Below are 16,595 nucleotides of genomic sequence, written 5' to 3' on the forward strand. Positions count from 1 at the left end.
TAAACAAGGTGTCTTCTGGAACCAGTTTCTCTGTCTGCCTCTCATTGTGTTTTCCTTTTGTCTCACCTCTGCTACCTACTCTACTGTGACCCTTTCTCGTACCTAATGGCCTCACGTGTCTCTGTTGTGTGGGAAAGAGGTGGAGCCTGGGGGTCAGGGAAACAAACCCTATTAAGCCCTGGATGGCCTCTTTTCCAGGGCCTGAGGCGGCAGCAGGGAACAGAACAGCCCTTCTTAAAGGCCAGGCACTGTGCTTGGCACTTCACCTATACTGTCTCATTTAGTGCTCACAGTAATCCTTTCAGGAAGTTCTACTTTTCCTTTTTACAAATGAGAAAACTGAAGCCCAGAGGCGTTAAGTCATCTGTCAAGGTTAACACAGGAAGTGGGTGGCTGAACCAGGATACAAGCCCAGGGCTGTCTTCTGTCGGGCTGTGCTGCCTTCAGACCATGTCAGCTGAAGCAGAAACAAACTTTTGGAATGGAATCTGGTCCTCAGTTAAATCTGTCAATACTCAGAAAGTGAAACAAATACAGCTTGCTAAGAGCTATAGGGCATGCAACAATGTACCTTGATCTTATAAATAATTATGTATCTTAAATTATTATAATTCTGAATCCAAGTTACTCGGAGATAGTTTTCTAAAAAATCAGAACATCTCTCTTTACAACCTGGAATGTTTTCCCAGAAAACTGTGTTGGGAATGGTGAGTGGGTTACCACTTGGCTCTCAGTTGTATAGTGAACCTTTCATGGGTAAGAACTATGTGTAATAATATTTCTCCTTGTTTCTTTGGAGAATGCATCAGATGCCAGCTAGGAACGAATGTACCAGGAACACAGCTATCCTTTTACCCACTTCACTGCTCCCCTTAGAAGGAGAGAAATAACAGTAGCAACCACAACAACCCAAGCAACCACCATTAACATTTATTGAGGATTTATTATACGCCAGGTACTATAGGTGACCTCACCTGTAGTTAACTTCTCAAATTTTCATAGTTTAAAAAAAGTGACTACCTTTCTGCTTTGCATTGCCTATCGTATTACCCATATTGACCAACTGTTTTAGATGAGGGGCCATACCTGTAAAATATAAGTCTGTTAATATCATATATAAACTTTTTTGCCATTTATGGTCATAAAAAGAAACAGAACAACATCTCTGAAGATTCTGGCAGACAACTGGGGGTGGAAGTTTTAAATTCTTGTCTGGAAACACGCCTTCTAGAGCTTTGCTGCTCAACTTGGGGGTCTGTGGGCCAGCAACATGAGTATCAGCTGGGAGCTCATTAGAAATGCAGAAGCTCAGAGGTCCCTCCCCTAACACTCCCCAGCCCCAGGTTACTGGATCAGAATCTGCATTTCAATAAAATCCCAGGGGTGTCTGTGTTCATTACAGCTTGAGAAGCCCTTGTCTAGAAGGTCACTCTGTGGCTGCTCTAGCTTTATTATCCTGTCAACCAATGTAATTTCCTTCCGCAGATTACTGGAAGAATTGGTTCAGAAAGAGAAAGAATTACAAGCACTCCTTCATCAAGCTATTGAAGAAAGAGACCAAGAAATTAAACACCTGAAGCTTAAGTCCCAACCAATAGGTGAATAGCAGAAAATTTTAAAGTAATACTGTTCAACCAGGCTGCCACAAAAAGCTAGAAAGCCAACAGGTAGCTTTATGGCATGGCTTAATCAGCATCTGTCACTTGTACCACAACTACAAGCAGAAGTTGTCTTAAAAAAAATCCAGTTCTTAATTGTAGCAAGCTATCATTTCTTATAAGTGCAGTAAAAATAAGATGATTCATAATCACCGTTTCCTGAGATTATGTATTATTGAAGTTAGTAGGGCTCTCCATTTTTTTGTCCTTATTTCTTTTTAAGATTTCACAATGAAATTACCAGAATAAAATAATATTTTTTGTCATTTTGCATTGGTATTCTGTGTTTTCTAGTGTTCCCACCCCCCTTATAACTTGACAAGGCTTAAACAGAATCAAGATACGGTAATAAAAAGTCATAAATTGGATACACCTTAAACTAATACAGTGTTATATGTCAATTATATCTCAATTTTTTAAAAAAGTCAGATGGAACTTTGAAGAAATCTATTCTGTGAGAAATTGAGTATGAAAGATAATCTTTAGACAATCTTATTTAGCCTGTTTAGAGGAAAATAAAGTTCATATTTTTTTTGTTCAGATATATGGTCCTTCCATATTATTGCAAATAGTGGAAAAAGAGATTATTATAATTATATGGCTCTCTGCTAATTATGCTCATCTTCGTTGCATGAAAAACACACAGTACAATTTTGGTGTACCATTTTATTCTAAGAAGCTATAAAATTGATATGAAACTATAAGGTGGGAGTATCAATTATTGTTACTGACTCTCCATTTACTAGTATACTAAGCAGTGTTAAAGAGTTTTATTTATATTATCATGTAGACCACCAATCTCAATGGTTTCTATTAATTATACTCTGATAGAGAAAAATCTTTTAAAGTATCAATAAATGTTGACCAGGAGGGTCTCAGATGACCTCTGTTAGCTGAAGCTAAGAGCGTCCTTCCCTCCCCTCAATGCTGTTCTAGATATTCCTGGGTTGCCTATGTGTCACCTGAATTCTCCTGGTGCAAATACTGAAGATTCTGAACTTACTGAATGGCTGAGAGAAAATGGAGCCGATGAAGACACTATAAGTCGGGTAAAGAAAACATTCTGTGGGACAAGCATTCTTTCACTTTGTTTCATAATGTTGAGTGCCTACTATGTGCTAGGCACAGGGGGTACACTGGTGAGAAATGCAGACCCAACCCTGCCCTCACAGACCAGGGTAGGCAGATGATAATCAAATAATCCCATAGATACAAGTGTAATTATGTCGTGGTCAATTCTGTGAAGGAAAGGTTATCAAGTGTTACGAGACAGAGGGAGGGAGAAGCTGGGGAAGGTTTTTTGAGATGACCAGTGAGCTGAAGTCTAAAGGAGTATGTAGGAATACACTATCTGTATGTATGTTCTGGGGTGGGGGGCAGATGAGAAGGGAAAACTCTTTGGAGGTAGAAGTGCAGAATGTGCAGAGGCAGGTGAAAGCTCTGTGGTCCAGAACTCCTAAGGATTTTTATGTTGTTGAGTTGAAAATAAAGAGTAGGAAATATCAAGACAGAACTGAAAGAAAAATGTTCTTCTGTTTCTAATTCTTTCTCTTGTTTGTTAACTTTTTAATTCTCTTGTGACATTCTTAGACTCCACTGGGCAGCAGCTATTTATTGCTACTTAATAAACTAGACTAGTTAGTAAACTTATGGCAGAAACAGACACTTTCTATATAAACTATATTATGTCTGTAAGAACCTAATTCGTCTCTTTTGTAGTCAGCATGAATAGCATTTCTTTATGCTTTAAGATTACATAATATGTATACACATATATACATAGTAAGAGGTTATATTTTTATTATTTTATAGAAAGGGCCTCAGTACAATATTACATTGATTTCAGTTTTATATTTAAATTTTTTAAACAACTAAGAATAAAGATGTATTTCTCTTGACTTGATAATTTATTGGACCACTAAATAAAATTTAGGGTCTCCTTAGAAATCTGCATAACAAATTATATAAATTTAAAGGACTCTCTTGCCTATGGGAAATAATGTATCCAATCAAGATCATCAAAATATTTTTCCCTCGGGCTTCCCTGGTGGCGCAGTGGTTGAGAATCTGCCTGCCAATGCAGGGGACACGGGTTCGAGCCCTGGTCTGGGAGGATCCCACATGCCGCGGAGCAGCTGGGCCCGTGAGCCACAACTGCTGAGCCTGTGCATCTGGAGCCTGTGCTCCGCAACAAGAGAGGCCGCGACAGTGAGAGGCCCGCGCACCGCGATGAAGAGTAGCCCCCACTTGCCACAACTAGAGAAAGCCCTCGCACAGAAACGAAGACCCAACACAGCCAAAAATAAATTAAAAAAAAAAAAAAATTTTCCCTCTAACTTAGGTGCAAATCAAAATTAAGGAGTAGTAATTGATGATCCACTAAATCACTGCCCTTCTTAAAAGATTTAGAATTAAAAGCTTCACTTAAATTCAGGACTCTGATTTTGTAGTAAGTATTGGAAAGTACCTTTTATCAGAAATTAAGTGTAAGCAACACTTTTTATCCACTAGAGAAAAATAAAGCTACAAAGCAGTACACCCTAAATAAAAACATTATCTTATAAGCAGCAGGTGTAATTACAAGCAAGTCTTACCTATTCATCAGAAAACCAATCAGAAATTCTGTGTTGCTTGTAATCTTTATGCTCCTGGAAGGCATATGGATGTATTTCTTTGTAATTATTTTGTAATAGGGGGAACTTTTTTCTAATAATTCCAAAAAGATTATGTCTTTAGTGGATTTCCTTTTAGATTTTTTTTTCATTATTGCCAACGTTTACATTATGGATAGTTTGCTACTTATTGAAAGTACATAAAACATCTTACTTTTGTGCATATTTTACTTTCTCCACAGTTTTTGGCTGAGGATTATTCACTAGCAGATGTTCTCTACTATGTTACACGTGACGATTTAAAATGCCTGAGACTAAGGTACCACTTTTCTTTCTATTCAGTCTCATCATGATGGAAAGTGCACTGGGCTGAGATCAGGAAGCCTGGGTCCCTTCCGTCCTGGGTCGCTACCTAGCTCTAACTAGCTCTACAGTCCTGGGTAAAGCTCTCTGGTTCTCAGCTGCTCTGAGAAACCTGAGTTAGTTGTAGAAAGCTATTATTGGGAGCTCTAATAAGCAATGTGTCTATATCAGTAAATGCAAAGTCAGCTGGAAGACTTTTCTTGATAACATATCAGATTAAGACCATACAGATATTCTAAAGCTGCCTTAAACAAATGCTCTAATTTGGTTCATGATTGTGTCATGCTTAATAGAAATATCAGGATGAGGTACTGATTTACCATCCAAATACCTGCTATAATCTGATACAGTTTCTTATAATAATTTGGTTTTTCCATCAGGCCAAGCACATACATAACTATTACTCTGACCCACCACTAGAAAGACACATTTCAAAAGTGCGGAAAGTCTAAAATGATGCTTTGGGCCCTGGTAGTCTGTGGGAGTGGAAAGGAAAGGCATGGAGGGATGAGGAGAAAATATATACAAAAAGAATACATAATGACTGATAAGACTTTGGGATCTTCATGTTCTGATCAGAGCCACTGAAAGCTAAGAAGTCACTTTCATATCTCAAGGGCACTGTTTCAAATGAAGTGATCGCTTCACCATGTTCTTGTGTCTTTAAACAGGGGAGGGATGCTGTGTACACTGTGGAAAGCCATCACTGACTTTCGAGACAAACAGACTTGACTGTCGCTCAATTTGTTTCCAACTTTCCACGGAGATTCTAAAAACGAATACAGACCTGATCTTCTAGGCGAGGGAGAATCGAAGGGAGAGAAAGAAGCTGCACTTTAAATCCAGTATTTGTTTACTCTAAATTTGTTAGAAATTTCCTAACTGCTTCTACTTCTATGATTCATAAGGACTCTTTGTAAGGACTCTCAAAATAATCCTAAACACTGCGATGTTTGGGATTATTTTAGTCTGAACATTTGTATGGAAATATTGTTAATTCAGCAGCTATAGCACTTCAGCCAAATGTTTATTTCACACGAAACGGATAGAACATTTCATGTGATTGTGCATCACTGGAACAAAACCAAAATGTGACCATAACTTTTTAGGCTTATATGTGTTTGTAATATGCCCTAATAATTTGAGTAGAAGTGCGTGATTTTGATTATTGTATAAAGTTTATGGGTTTTTTTTTTTTAAGTGTGCAGAATCTGAGAGCAATGGTTTTTACTTACCTGTATTAATTGTAATATTGACTATATTTTGTAACTTAAGTTTCCGGTCTAGAGTACATTCGTTTGAGTCATTTATGTACTACTGAACTGTACCAGTTGCACCTGCCTGAATCCTAGTAACGTTAGCTTGTTCTAAAGCTACCCCTTGTGTCATATTTACTCTAAAAAGTAAAAAGACTCTTGACATACTGTTTTGATAAATTCTAAAGAATTCGTATTTTGTTTTGGCAATCTAGATAATTACTGTGTCAAAATTCTAACCGTTTCTTCATCTCTAACATTAAATAGAATCTGTCTTCTCTTCAAGTAGTCAAAGAACAACTGACCTCCAAGTCATTCCTCAGGGCTACAGAGTGGTAAAAGAGAGAACATGGAAAAACAGAATAAAAGAAAGTCAGTGTCTTTTTCTCAAGGCCCCAAGTTACCATGGATGACTATTGTGTACCTCAGAGGGGCTGCAAATAGCATCCCAATGGAGAACACTGCATTTTCTATTCCCTTAATTTTAGTTCTCATATTTGAGGGAAATATTTTAATTTTAAGCTGGATACGTATTATATTTTATAAGCCTGCCCATGTGAATAGGATGAAGTCTGAAGCTCCTAGGTGGATGAATGACATAAACAAATTTCTTAAATACAGAGGAACCTGTTTATTATGCAAGATAGAAATATCAGAGCTGTATCATGACTTGATCCATACAGAACAGTTTTTGATAAAACAGGAGGCATCTTTACTTCTATGTAAAAATCAACATACTATATATATATATATATATTTTTTTTTTTTAATATTCATTTATTTATTTGGTTGCATTAGGTTGTAGTTGCGGCAGGTGGGCTCCTTAGTTGCGGCTCCAGGGCTCCTTTAGTTGTGGCTTGCCAGCTCCTTAGTTGCAGCTTGCAGTCTCCTTAGTTGTGGCATGCGAACTCTAAGTTGTGGCATGCGTGTGGGATCTAGTTCCCTGACCAGGGATCGAACCCAGGCCCCCTGCATTGGGAGCACTGAGTCTTATCCGCTGCGCCACCAGGGAAGTCCCATCAGCATACAATATATTTTTTGTATATTGCATTAGAGTATGCGAAAAGTTCTCACTGATACGTCCTCATCTGATACTTGCAACAACATAGGTGCATCTTTTTCTTACATCCAATCCTGAGGACAGATAGTTGCCTCCTGTGTCCTGTGGGGAAATCTCAAAGGAGGTGAGGTATAAATTAAATGATATATCATTTCACTCATATGGAAACACAGGGTAACTTCTTCATTAAGCCACAGTTCACATGCCCACCTGTAATGGTAAAGTGCTTTTTTTAGACCATATACCGGATCATGCTACCCATCTTCAGCCGACTCTTTAATGATATAATCTCCCCTTGGGATCTTCCTCTTACCCTATATCTATGGGCAAATATCCCACTATCCCTACATGGTTCATAATACATTCCCAGACTAGCATCACTAGGTTTTCTTAATTCTTGTTTTCGTTTTTTTTTTTTTTTTTTCCAGAATTCTGGGTCTTAGTCACAAAAGAAGGCAATTCCATTATGGCCCAATTTTCATGAAAGGTTTGCATTAAAAGGCCTTTGGCATCCATCTAGGCCAGTGAGTCTCAACCCAGCTTCACATTATCATCACCTGGATGCTTTAAAAACTATATTGATGCTACCACCTCAGAGAAACCGTTGTTATTGGTTTGGGGTAGGGCCCAGAGGTCTTTTTACAAAGCTCTACAGATAACTTAAAACTATCAAGCCCCACCTCCTAATTCCAAGTGACACCTGGAGAGGTACACGGACAGCCCCTTTCCATTGAGGTGGCAGTCAGATGGTTACTATTCATTGTTCATTTAGTGCAGCAAGAGTCCAAGTACACAGGCCTGGAGCAAAACTACCACTCACCTGGTGACCTTGGGCGAACTAATTAACCTCTCCCAGACTCGGTCGCCTCATTTGAAACGGGGGAAATAACATGGGATTGTGGTAAGATTTAAATAAAATAATGCAGGTGAGGTGCATAGTGCAATGCTTAGCAGATAGTGAACACTGCGATGCTGCCTGCTCGCGTTACCTCATTATTCACTCCAAAGTACTTATTAAATACGTCCTGGATACTGCATTCTGTGCATGAAGAAGACACAGTTCTTGGCCCTGAAGCTCACTGTCAGAGGTGGAATCAGGACAATAAAACAACAGTACATGTAGTAAGTGCTATAGTTACATCTAACTGCCAGAGGGGGTCAAGAAAGGCTTTACAGAGAAGTGAAGGTCCAGAGCTGAACCCAGAAAGACGGTTTGTAACAAAAGTTATGCATGGGTGCTGGCGGCAGTCTCATTAGAGAAACAAAACTGGAATTTGCTGGGGAAAGTAGATCCAGTGTTTCTTTTTAACCACATTTTGACCTCTCTCTCCCAATTCTGTCATTGCATATTTTGTTTCATTCATTCCCAAGCCATCACATGAAACAGTCTGACAGTGAGGAATTATTGCGAACCCACTGGAATGTTTACTCTGTGTGAGGCGCTGTAGCGGGAGGAGAGAGATACGTGAAGCCCTTCAAGTTCAGAATGCAGGCAAGGCACGTGTGTCATCAAGGACATCTGCAGTCTGTCAACAAATCAAATAATTGATGGCTCCAGACTTTACGGACACCTATAGGGAAAGAGAAGACAAAGTCCCTGCCACCAAGTAATTCGTATCAGATTGAAGAGACAGATTTGCAGTAACAAATCACATCTAGTCTGTGTTAAAGGCTGGACAAATGGCAAGCTCAGAGGCCCTGGAGAGGTTCAGAGGACAGGCTTGCTGGAAGCCTGGGCAGGTGGAACAGGCTTCACTGAGGAGGCCTTGGAAGGAAGGAATTATTAGTCAGGACTGGAGAAGTCGCTCTGGGCAGAGAGCTCCAAGAGCAAAGACAGAAAGAGATTTTCAACGTGTTCTAGAGAAAGTGAACAACTTTTATATTGCATTAAAGCATACAAAAATTTTAACTCATTCAAATTCTTACTTGGCTGGAAATATAAATTATAGAGATGAAAAGTGGAAAATGGGATAGTAGAGAGCTCAGGATGTGACTGGGGGGTGGTCAGGGAGGGAAGTGAAGTTAGTATTTAATTATGTAGAAACGGGGACTCAGTATTTTTGAGCAAGGGAGTGGGTGTGTGTAAAGTAGCTGTGTATTAGAAGATTAACCTGGTGAAGTTGTGTTGGGTAAATTATGGGGAACGGAAATTGAACAGAGCTGTTCAGAGACTGTTTCAGATGTGAATGAGGGTCTAGTAGGAGTTAGAGCAATAGGAATTGAGAAGGTGGAATTAGAACAATGAATTGACATGATTTTGGAACACGGATTTGGGTAGTGATGACAATGAAAACGAAAGGACAGATGTTGAGCATATGTGAGTGAGAGAAGGATTCAAAAGTAGGCAAGTTTGGGGCGGTGCTGGTCTGGGACATGTTGAATTAATGGCAGGGCATCGTGCTAGAATGTGCGGAGACCATTGAGAATGTATTGGTGGAAGTCAGGACTGAGGTCAAGAGTATTGATTCTGGATTTAGGAGTCACTTGGATGGAGCTAATAGTAAATGAGGACTGTGAGAAACAGAGTAGAGCAGAAAGGTTATGGCCTAAGATTTGGGGAGGAGGGAAGTTTGGGGACAAGTCGAGAAGGAGGAGGAATTTAAGTCCACAAAAAGACAAGAGAACTGGTCACAGAGGAATGAGAAAAAAACCAGGCCAGTGGTGTAAGCCAAGAGGAAGACGATCAGGGTCGAGGGCTGCAGAAAGTCTAAGGGAATGATGGATTAAAAAATAATAACAGGTTATTTGATTTTGTGACCTAGAAGGTTTTTATAGACAGGTAAGAAAGACCACAGCTGGTTAAACAAAGATGGTAAGCTGATGATGGCACCAGAGTCCACACATGTATACCCTTTGGTGAACAAAACGTATGACAAGAGATTGGGAGGGTGGGAAGTCAAAAGAAGAAATGTTCTGAATCAAAGACTCCTAAATGTGTTTGTTGGGGCAGAGCGCCTTGAATGGAGGCACTCGAGGAGTAGGGAAGAGGGATGAAGTTTCAAAGGAGGCAGGAGCGGAGGGGGTGGCAGCAAGTTCAGCTCCTCCCCGGGAAAGGGAATCATGATGATTCCGTGAGATTCTGAGATGGATGTGGAAGCTCAGGACAGATGGCTTCCATGTTGTAAGTAAAGGACAACAGAAAGCACAACGTGGTGGTGTGTGACATTTAACAGACGTCATCCATTCCTGCATTCATGCAACTGTTACAGACACCACGTGAGATTTGGAATGCAAAGTCTGTACAGGGCCCAAGTGAAGAATTTTGGTGTGTTTCTTGTTGCATTTATTTTTGTGTAACTTGTGACAAACTGAAACATACATAAGTTATCAAAAGAATGAGAGAAGGGATAAGCACACACAAAACCAAAAACCAAACACCCATACAAATAAAAACACCAATTAGTCTTTGATATTTTGGGGGGTGGGGAGTCAAAGAAAGAACTCATTGGTTTACTTCAGTAAATGGTATAGCAGAAAACAAACACCTCCTTTTGAAAACAAATCACCTCCTTTTCCCAAGGTTCTTCCAGAGAGTTCAACTCTCAAAATTCAGCTAAGGGAGTCTTTCTGATGTTCACAGGAAAGTGTCTTAAACTCTGGTGACAATGTAGTAAAATATATCTTTGCTTGGGCCCAAGCTGAGGTCTGAAACTACTTCCACCCACCTGGTGTTTTATTTTTATCGATTAGAAGTGTGATAAGAGGTATTTGAATGTGATTTAGGAAGATCATATTGCTAAATGATCAGTTTGCCTAGTTCACTGTAGAAATGGCACTAAGGGAAAATCCAGGACTACAAACCACAGCACGTGTCCCTTAAGCAAAACCTCTGCCGAGTCAGCCAGTGACCCAGTAAACCAAATAAAACCAGTCCACTGCTGGGCTCGGTGGCAGGATGTGCGTGCAAGGATGGTAAGAATTGTCACCCTAGCGAGAAATCCAACACTGTTCTCAGGCACGCTTGGGTGTCCACTAGATTCTGCTGAAGTCCTTGAAAGGGTTTTAAACTGTTGGGAGCTTGCCGTTTGTGTTCAGCCAACCAAGTCTGTGGGAGTACATCTCTGTGTAACGAGGCAGAACTGAACGCTGCTCAGTTTTGTTCCTTTATGTTTCCATTTATACAGGCTACTTTTTTTTTCTCAGCATTTTGTTGCTTAACGTTTATTTGCTTATTAGAGCAGAAATTGGTTTCTCCGCAGCTAATAATATTTCTTTAAAAAAAGAAACTTGTTGCCTACTGCTTTTTTTCCTGGTCTTCCGGAGCAAGACAGGAGTCGCAAGGTAGTTGCTAACCGGAAATCAAGAATAAGAAAAGCCACATCACTGGGCACAAGTTTTATTAAGCTGTATGCCCTGGGGTTCATCAGATATAGAAGCCTGGTGAAAAGACTGGTCATCAACAATGGCGTCCTAAAACGCAGAATGGAGACCGGACCGCAGTGTGGAATCCAGCCCGTGTACTTCGGCTTTCCACGTGGCATCATACTCTTTGGCGGCTGTCACCATGAACGCCAGTCCTGGCGAAACTAACATTGACCTGGCTGCTTCAGAGCTCAGAGACGAATAGAGCGTCCGCACGCTCTCGCCTCACTTTGTCTGATCCTCAGATCGTCCCAGTTCCTAGCGCCACCAAGCGTCGCCGACCCGCCTCCAGACCTCGAGGTGCGGGCAGCCGGGGCCTGAAGCTCGCGGCCCAGGTGCCTGGCTCCGCCCGTTCCCATTGCGGAAACCCAGCTGCGTGAGTCGGAGTGGCTGCCACGCCGCACCTGCCCACGAGGGGGCGCGCCCGCGCGCCGGGCCCAAGCCGCCTCGGGCTCGCGAGCGCTCGCTCCTTCCTTCCTCCGCCCTTTCCTGACGGCGTTCACCTGTCTGGGCCGGGGGCCTGGCAGGCGGGGGGGGCCGGCGGGAGCCAAGCCGAGGAAGAGGGCGGAGCGGCTCTCCGGGAGCGTCATCGGAGCACCATGGCGGACCTGAGAGCTGGCGGCGACCGCCACACGGGCGGCGATGGCGCTGCGCAGAGCGAAACAGGTGAATGAGCTGTGGGGGCAGGTGGTGGTCCGGCGGGCTCGGGCCGGGAAGAGCGAGCAGGGCTGTGGGGGTCGGGGGGGTGGGGGGGGTGGGGGGAGTGGGCTCGCGCGGGGCGCCGGCGCTCCCCTCCCCCGCCCGGCCGCTGCCCGGAAAGGCCAGTCCGGCGCGCCGCGCACCCCGGCTCGGAGCCCGCTTGCCCTCCGCCCTCCGCCTCCGCGCGTCGGTTGCTCGGCCCCGGCGCCCAAGTTCGCCGGCGCCCGGCCGCAGTGCCGGCCGCCCCTCTTGCGCTCCAGCTCGACTTACCCCAAACAGGTGGAAACGCGCCAGGGAGCGCGGGCGGGAGGAGGAAGTGGAGAGACGCTGGCCGCCCCTCTACCACCTGCCGGGCTGGGTCTAATTCAATTCAATGGGAAAATCGTATCCCCCAAACCAAACCGCCAGCCGGAAAATCCTCGGCCAGGTACGGCTAGCAGGATTACCCTTTTCTGCGCAAACTCTCTGGCCTTAACCGGCGCACCGGGTGCCGGGGTAGCCCGGCGCGATGGTCGCGCGTGAGCAGCGCCCGACCCCTGCCCTGGGGTCCGCAGTTACGACCGGCTCACGAGAGTTCTGAGATCTGGGGTCGCGAGGCAGGGGCTGGTTGCAGGATGATGGGGCCTGCAGGTGCTGGGGGGTGGGGTGGCTCAGAGATTCGTTGACTTGAAACAAGGGTCCTCGGCGTTCATGTTTTTAGTCCGTGCACCAACCCAAGGCGGGAACGTTGGCTCGGCTCCTCAAGGCGCTGTGTTGAGGAACCCCCTCTTCCCAACTTCCACGCCAGAGGCAGGGGCAGAAGCTCACATCTCCAAGAGCGTGAAGTCCTCCCCTCCCCCATTTTATTATATGCAGCCGATTTTCCCCCTCGCGATAGTTTTTTCTTGCAGATCCACCCCTCTCTCCTGGTCCCCTCTTATATTCTTGGCCAGTAAACTGTTTCTGGTACCTTCCTACACTTGGGATGGGGGCGGTGAGGCAGTTTCTTATGTTAAAAAGACATTCAAATTGCAGGCTCCCCAACTGTGTTGTGTTTTCTGCGTACACATAATTGGAAACAATTGTTATCTAAATGTAAGACTTCCCCCACCCTCAAAAAAGAGGTATTGACTTAGAAGGTATGCTTATTTTAATGTGAAAGGTCCAAAAAAGCTATAAGAGTATTTGCAAATGATGTATCTGTTCTGCCAGGTAGAGTTTGGGCGCCTAAAGACTAATGACTTAATCCCTCCAGCCAAAATACCTGAGGTTAAGACAAGGGCTCTTGAACTTGTTTACTTTGAAGTCACGCAACTTCCTGTAGGGTGGTTTATTTTGTCTTAAAATGTTTGAAAGATTGGCAGGTCATTATTTTCGTTTGGGGTGGGGAAGGGGTGGCTTAGAGGACGTGCCTTTGTAATTGCTTTAGGGAACTTGATAAGCGGGGTGCTGAGGGTTACCGTCCCCCAAGAGAGGGCAGCAGGAGGGCAGCATCCTCACTGAGAATATAAATGGTTTGGTGCCTAATCCCCACAAAGAAAAAACAAAAAAAAACTGCTTCTGTACACAGTAGTTTTTGCTCAAATAAATAATAAACACTTCCTAGAATCTGCACATGAACAAGTTGTTCAGATGTAAGTGAACTACAAACTAGCTTATTCAGTGCCCAAGCATGTTAACTAACGAACTGGTCATGCTTCTAACAATTAACCTACAAATCAACCCTGTGGCCGTCAGTGAAATATTTTCTTTAGGAAGAGGGCAATTTAATTGGCTGCCGTCTCCTTCATAGAAAACAATTCTTCCATATCTCTACCTAGAAACTCCAGTTTCCAAGGGACAAATTTTATAAATGGTCTTTCGAATAATTGTACTTTATAATTTAACTAAAACTTATTGCCGGCTCACATCTTTTTCCTATTTTTCTAGCCCTGGATTACTATTAAGGTTTTTCGTGCTCAGAGCACCTGTGTGAGCAGGTGTCAAAGAAAGAAGAAAGATGAAAAATATATATATATATATTTAAATCTAGGTAGCGATATTTTGAGTGTACAAGTGAGGACTGCTTGAATTTTAACAACTTATGAAGTTTTCCATGTATTTAAAACATGTGACCTATACCTGAATATCAGACTTCAATGTAGTACTTTATTCTTATGGACATATTGCACATTATAACATTCAAATGCTGCAAGTCATTATTTTTTTTTAACAATTACAGGATTGTATTGAGGTGGGTTTTTTGGGGGTGGGGTGGGGATTTCTGTCTTTTATTAGCATCAAGAGGTGAAAATTGCCACCTCAAATGGCAACATTTGTTGAGGGATTCATTTTCTTCCCTTTTTAGGACTGGTTGTTAGGCGGTAGGGCCCATTCTTAAATGTCTCTCTTAGTTTTTCTGTCCCTGTGCAAAGACTGTGGTCTAATTTTAGGGCAATTTAGTTTAGAATCTCAGGTGATTATAAAAATAACACCTGTAATGTGTTCATAATTATATACATATGTATGTATGTGTATCAAAGATGGGTTGAAAATTGGCAGTATATGACCTATAAAATGAGACATTTGTTAAGAATATTGAAAGGTAGCATATAAAAATCATATTTCTTTCAACATTTAAAAGCTATTTTTTTTTAAGAGATATTATACCCTTTTTAAAAAATTTTTTATTTATTTATGGCTGTGTTGGGTTTTCGTTTCTGTGCGGGGGCTTCTTCTAGTTGTGGCAAGCGGGGGCCACTCTTCATCGTGGTGCGCGGGCCTCTCACTATTGCAGCCTCTCTGGTTGCGGAGCACAGGCTCTAGACGCGCAGGCTCAGCAATTGTGGCTCACGGGCCTAGTCGGTCCGCGGCACATGGGATCTTCCCAGACCAGGGCTCGAACCCGTGTCCCCTGCACCGGCAGGCAGACTCTCAACCACTGCGCCACCAGGGAAGCCCTAAAAGCTATTTCTATCAGTATATATTTTCTACTCAAAGGTAGTCAAGTCACATTCTTTATGGTGATTTTTTAAATTTTTCTTGAGAATGAACAGTTCTTTCCACATATATTTCAATAACAAAAGGTAGGCAAGAACTGAGAAAAATAATTGACTTGGAAACAAGTGTTCAATTTCACCACTAGAGGATGTCAAGTCCTTTTTTAATTATTATTTTGAGTAACAGATTGAAATTCACAAAATTGCCTCTGCCCAGGCTTTGTGTACTTAATCTTAACGCTAGTGCTCGAGAGCTGTGAAAGTGTGCAGGGCTAATTTCTCAATTTAATAACTTCCTTTTAAAAAGCCTACTGAATTAAGACCAAAGTTAAAGCTGCTTTTGACTAACTCATAAGAGCACACTTTCATGCACAGGGAGTAAGTTAATATCTATAATCTGTGAATTCTGTTGCTCTTCCTTTGGGGAAAATGACATAGAACCTGGAATTGGGCTTATTCTCTCTTTAGCAGGCAGTGCAGTGGAAGAACATGGGCCTTTTTTGTGATCTGGATCATGACCCTTCACTGCATTTTTCCAAATTGAAAAGTGATATTTAAGGTCTTAGATTTCAGGGTCTACAAATATCTGCAAATAAAAACTGTTAGATGGGGTTCAGACTACAATTTGTTATTAAACTCATTGTTTTGAAATTCACGTCCTAAAGCTAGTAATGCTTCATTCCAAGTGAATAGATAACTTTTTTCCTGTTATATTTTGGCTGGCTCTTACCTTTGCATCTTGCGAAGTAGGAGGAAAGTATTATTAGACGAGGCATTTGTGCTCAGGAGAGTGCATTTATTTGATATCATTAGTTAGGCATGTGTGTGAAACACTAATTTGTATTGGCATGTTCTCTAAAAAAAAAAAAAAAAATCTAACATCTTTGCCTCTTGGTGCATGACAAAAAGTCATTTGAAATGGGTTATTTTTTAAAACTCAGGTCTCATATTGTTATAAGAATTGAAAATATTGAGGCTTAGCATAATTTGACCAAGAAATATGTACCTTCTATAAAGCTTTATGGTGACTGAAAGGTTGATGAAGACATGATCCGTGGATTTCAAAAGGAAAACATCACTCACAAATAATTGCATGTTATGAGGAGTTAAGTGAAGAAAGAATTACTTCTAGCTGTGGTCTTTCATCATGGAAAACGTACTGGGCGTAGTAATTTAAATTTTTAAAATGGGTAAATGACATATAAAGTTGAATGGAGGAAAGAGAGAAAAATAAAGGTGCAGATGTGGAAAAGAGCAAAGTTTTGGTCATATTGAGTTGTGTGAGGCTCATCATGAAAGAGTCTAGAAGATGGATTAGGAATGAAGGCACATTGAGGCCAAATTGTGGAGTGATCAAGCTTAAGAGGTTAGTACATGATTCTGCAGGCAGTGAGGAAATGTTGATGATTCCTAAGGATAACATATCTTTAATAAAGTGCGATAAACTAGGTAATTCTCTACCCATGGATCTTGAAAGCTTGATTGCAAAGTCTAGCAGAAGAGCTCAGCTGTGCCTTTTAGGAATGCATGGTCCCTTCATCTAGGAAAGTCATTCCCTTGATTGATTTTTGCTGCGTTGGGAAGGGTATCACGGGGCGGGGGAAGGGGAGAGTGTATGAGGAACATAT

General features: G+C 42.0%; 2 protein-coding genes across 6 annotated transcripts in view; both read left to right on the forward strand.

Moving 5' to 3' along the window:
* The window catches only part of MAP3K5 (mitogen-activated protein kinase kinase kinase 5), a 220,373-nt gene extending 212,059 nt beyond the window's left edge, over positions 1–8,314 (forward strand). The window contains exons 27-30 of one of the 2 annotated variants that reach the window (XM_082474443.1): positions 1,486–1,598; positions 2,595–2,707; positions 4,513–4,589; positions 6,157–8,314. In XM_082474443.1, coding sequence (XP_082330569.1) covers positions 1,486–1,598; positions 2,595–2,707; positions 4,513–4,589; positions 6,157–6,178 — 325 coding nt within the window. In that variant the 3' untranslated portion in view covers positions 6,179–8,314. Of the gene's footprint in view, positions 1–1,485; positions 1,599–2,594; positions 2,708–4,512; positions 4,590–5,304; positions 6,070–6,156 lie in introns of those variants that run through there. The other variant, XM_082474442.1, reaches the window with a different exon arrangement.
* A 3,463-nt stretch (positions 8,315–11,777) lies between these two features.
* MAP7 (microtubule associated protein 7) overlaps positions 11,778–16,595 on the forward strand; it is a 158,967-nt gene continuing 154,149 nt past the window's right edge. For 2 of the 4 annotated variants that reach the window (XM_082474641.1, XM_082474635.1), the window contains exon 1: positions 11,780–11,977. In XM_082474641.1, the coding sequence (XP_082330767.1) occupies positions 11,911–11,977 (67 nt within the window). In that variant the 5' untranslated portion in view covers positions 11,780–11,910. Of the gene's footprint in view, positions 11,978–16,595 lie in introns of all 4 variants that reach the window. The other 2 variants (XM_082474639.1, XM_082474640.1) reach the window with 2 other exon arrangements.

This window comes from Balaenoptera physalus (genome assembly GCF_965194825.1).
Source record: "Balaenoptera physalus genome assembly, chromosome: 9".
Lineage (NCBI taxonomy): Eukaryota > Metazoa > Chordata > Mammalia > Artiodactyla > Balaenopteridae > Balaenoptera > Balaenoptera physalus.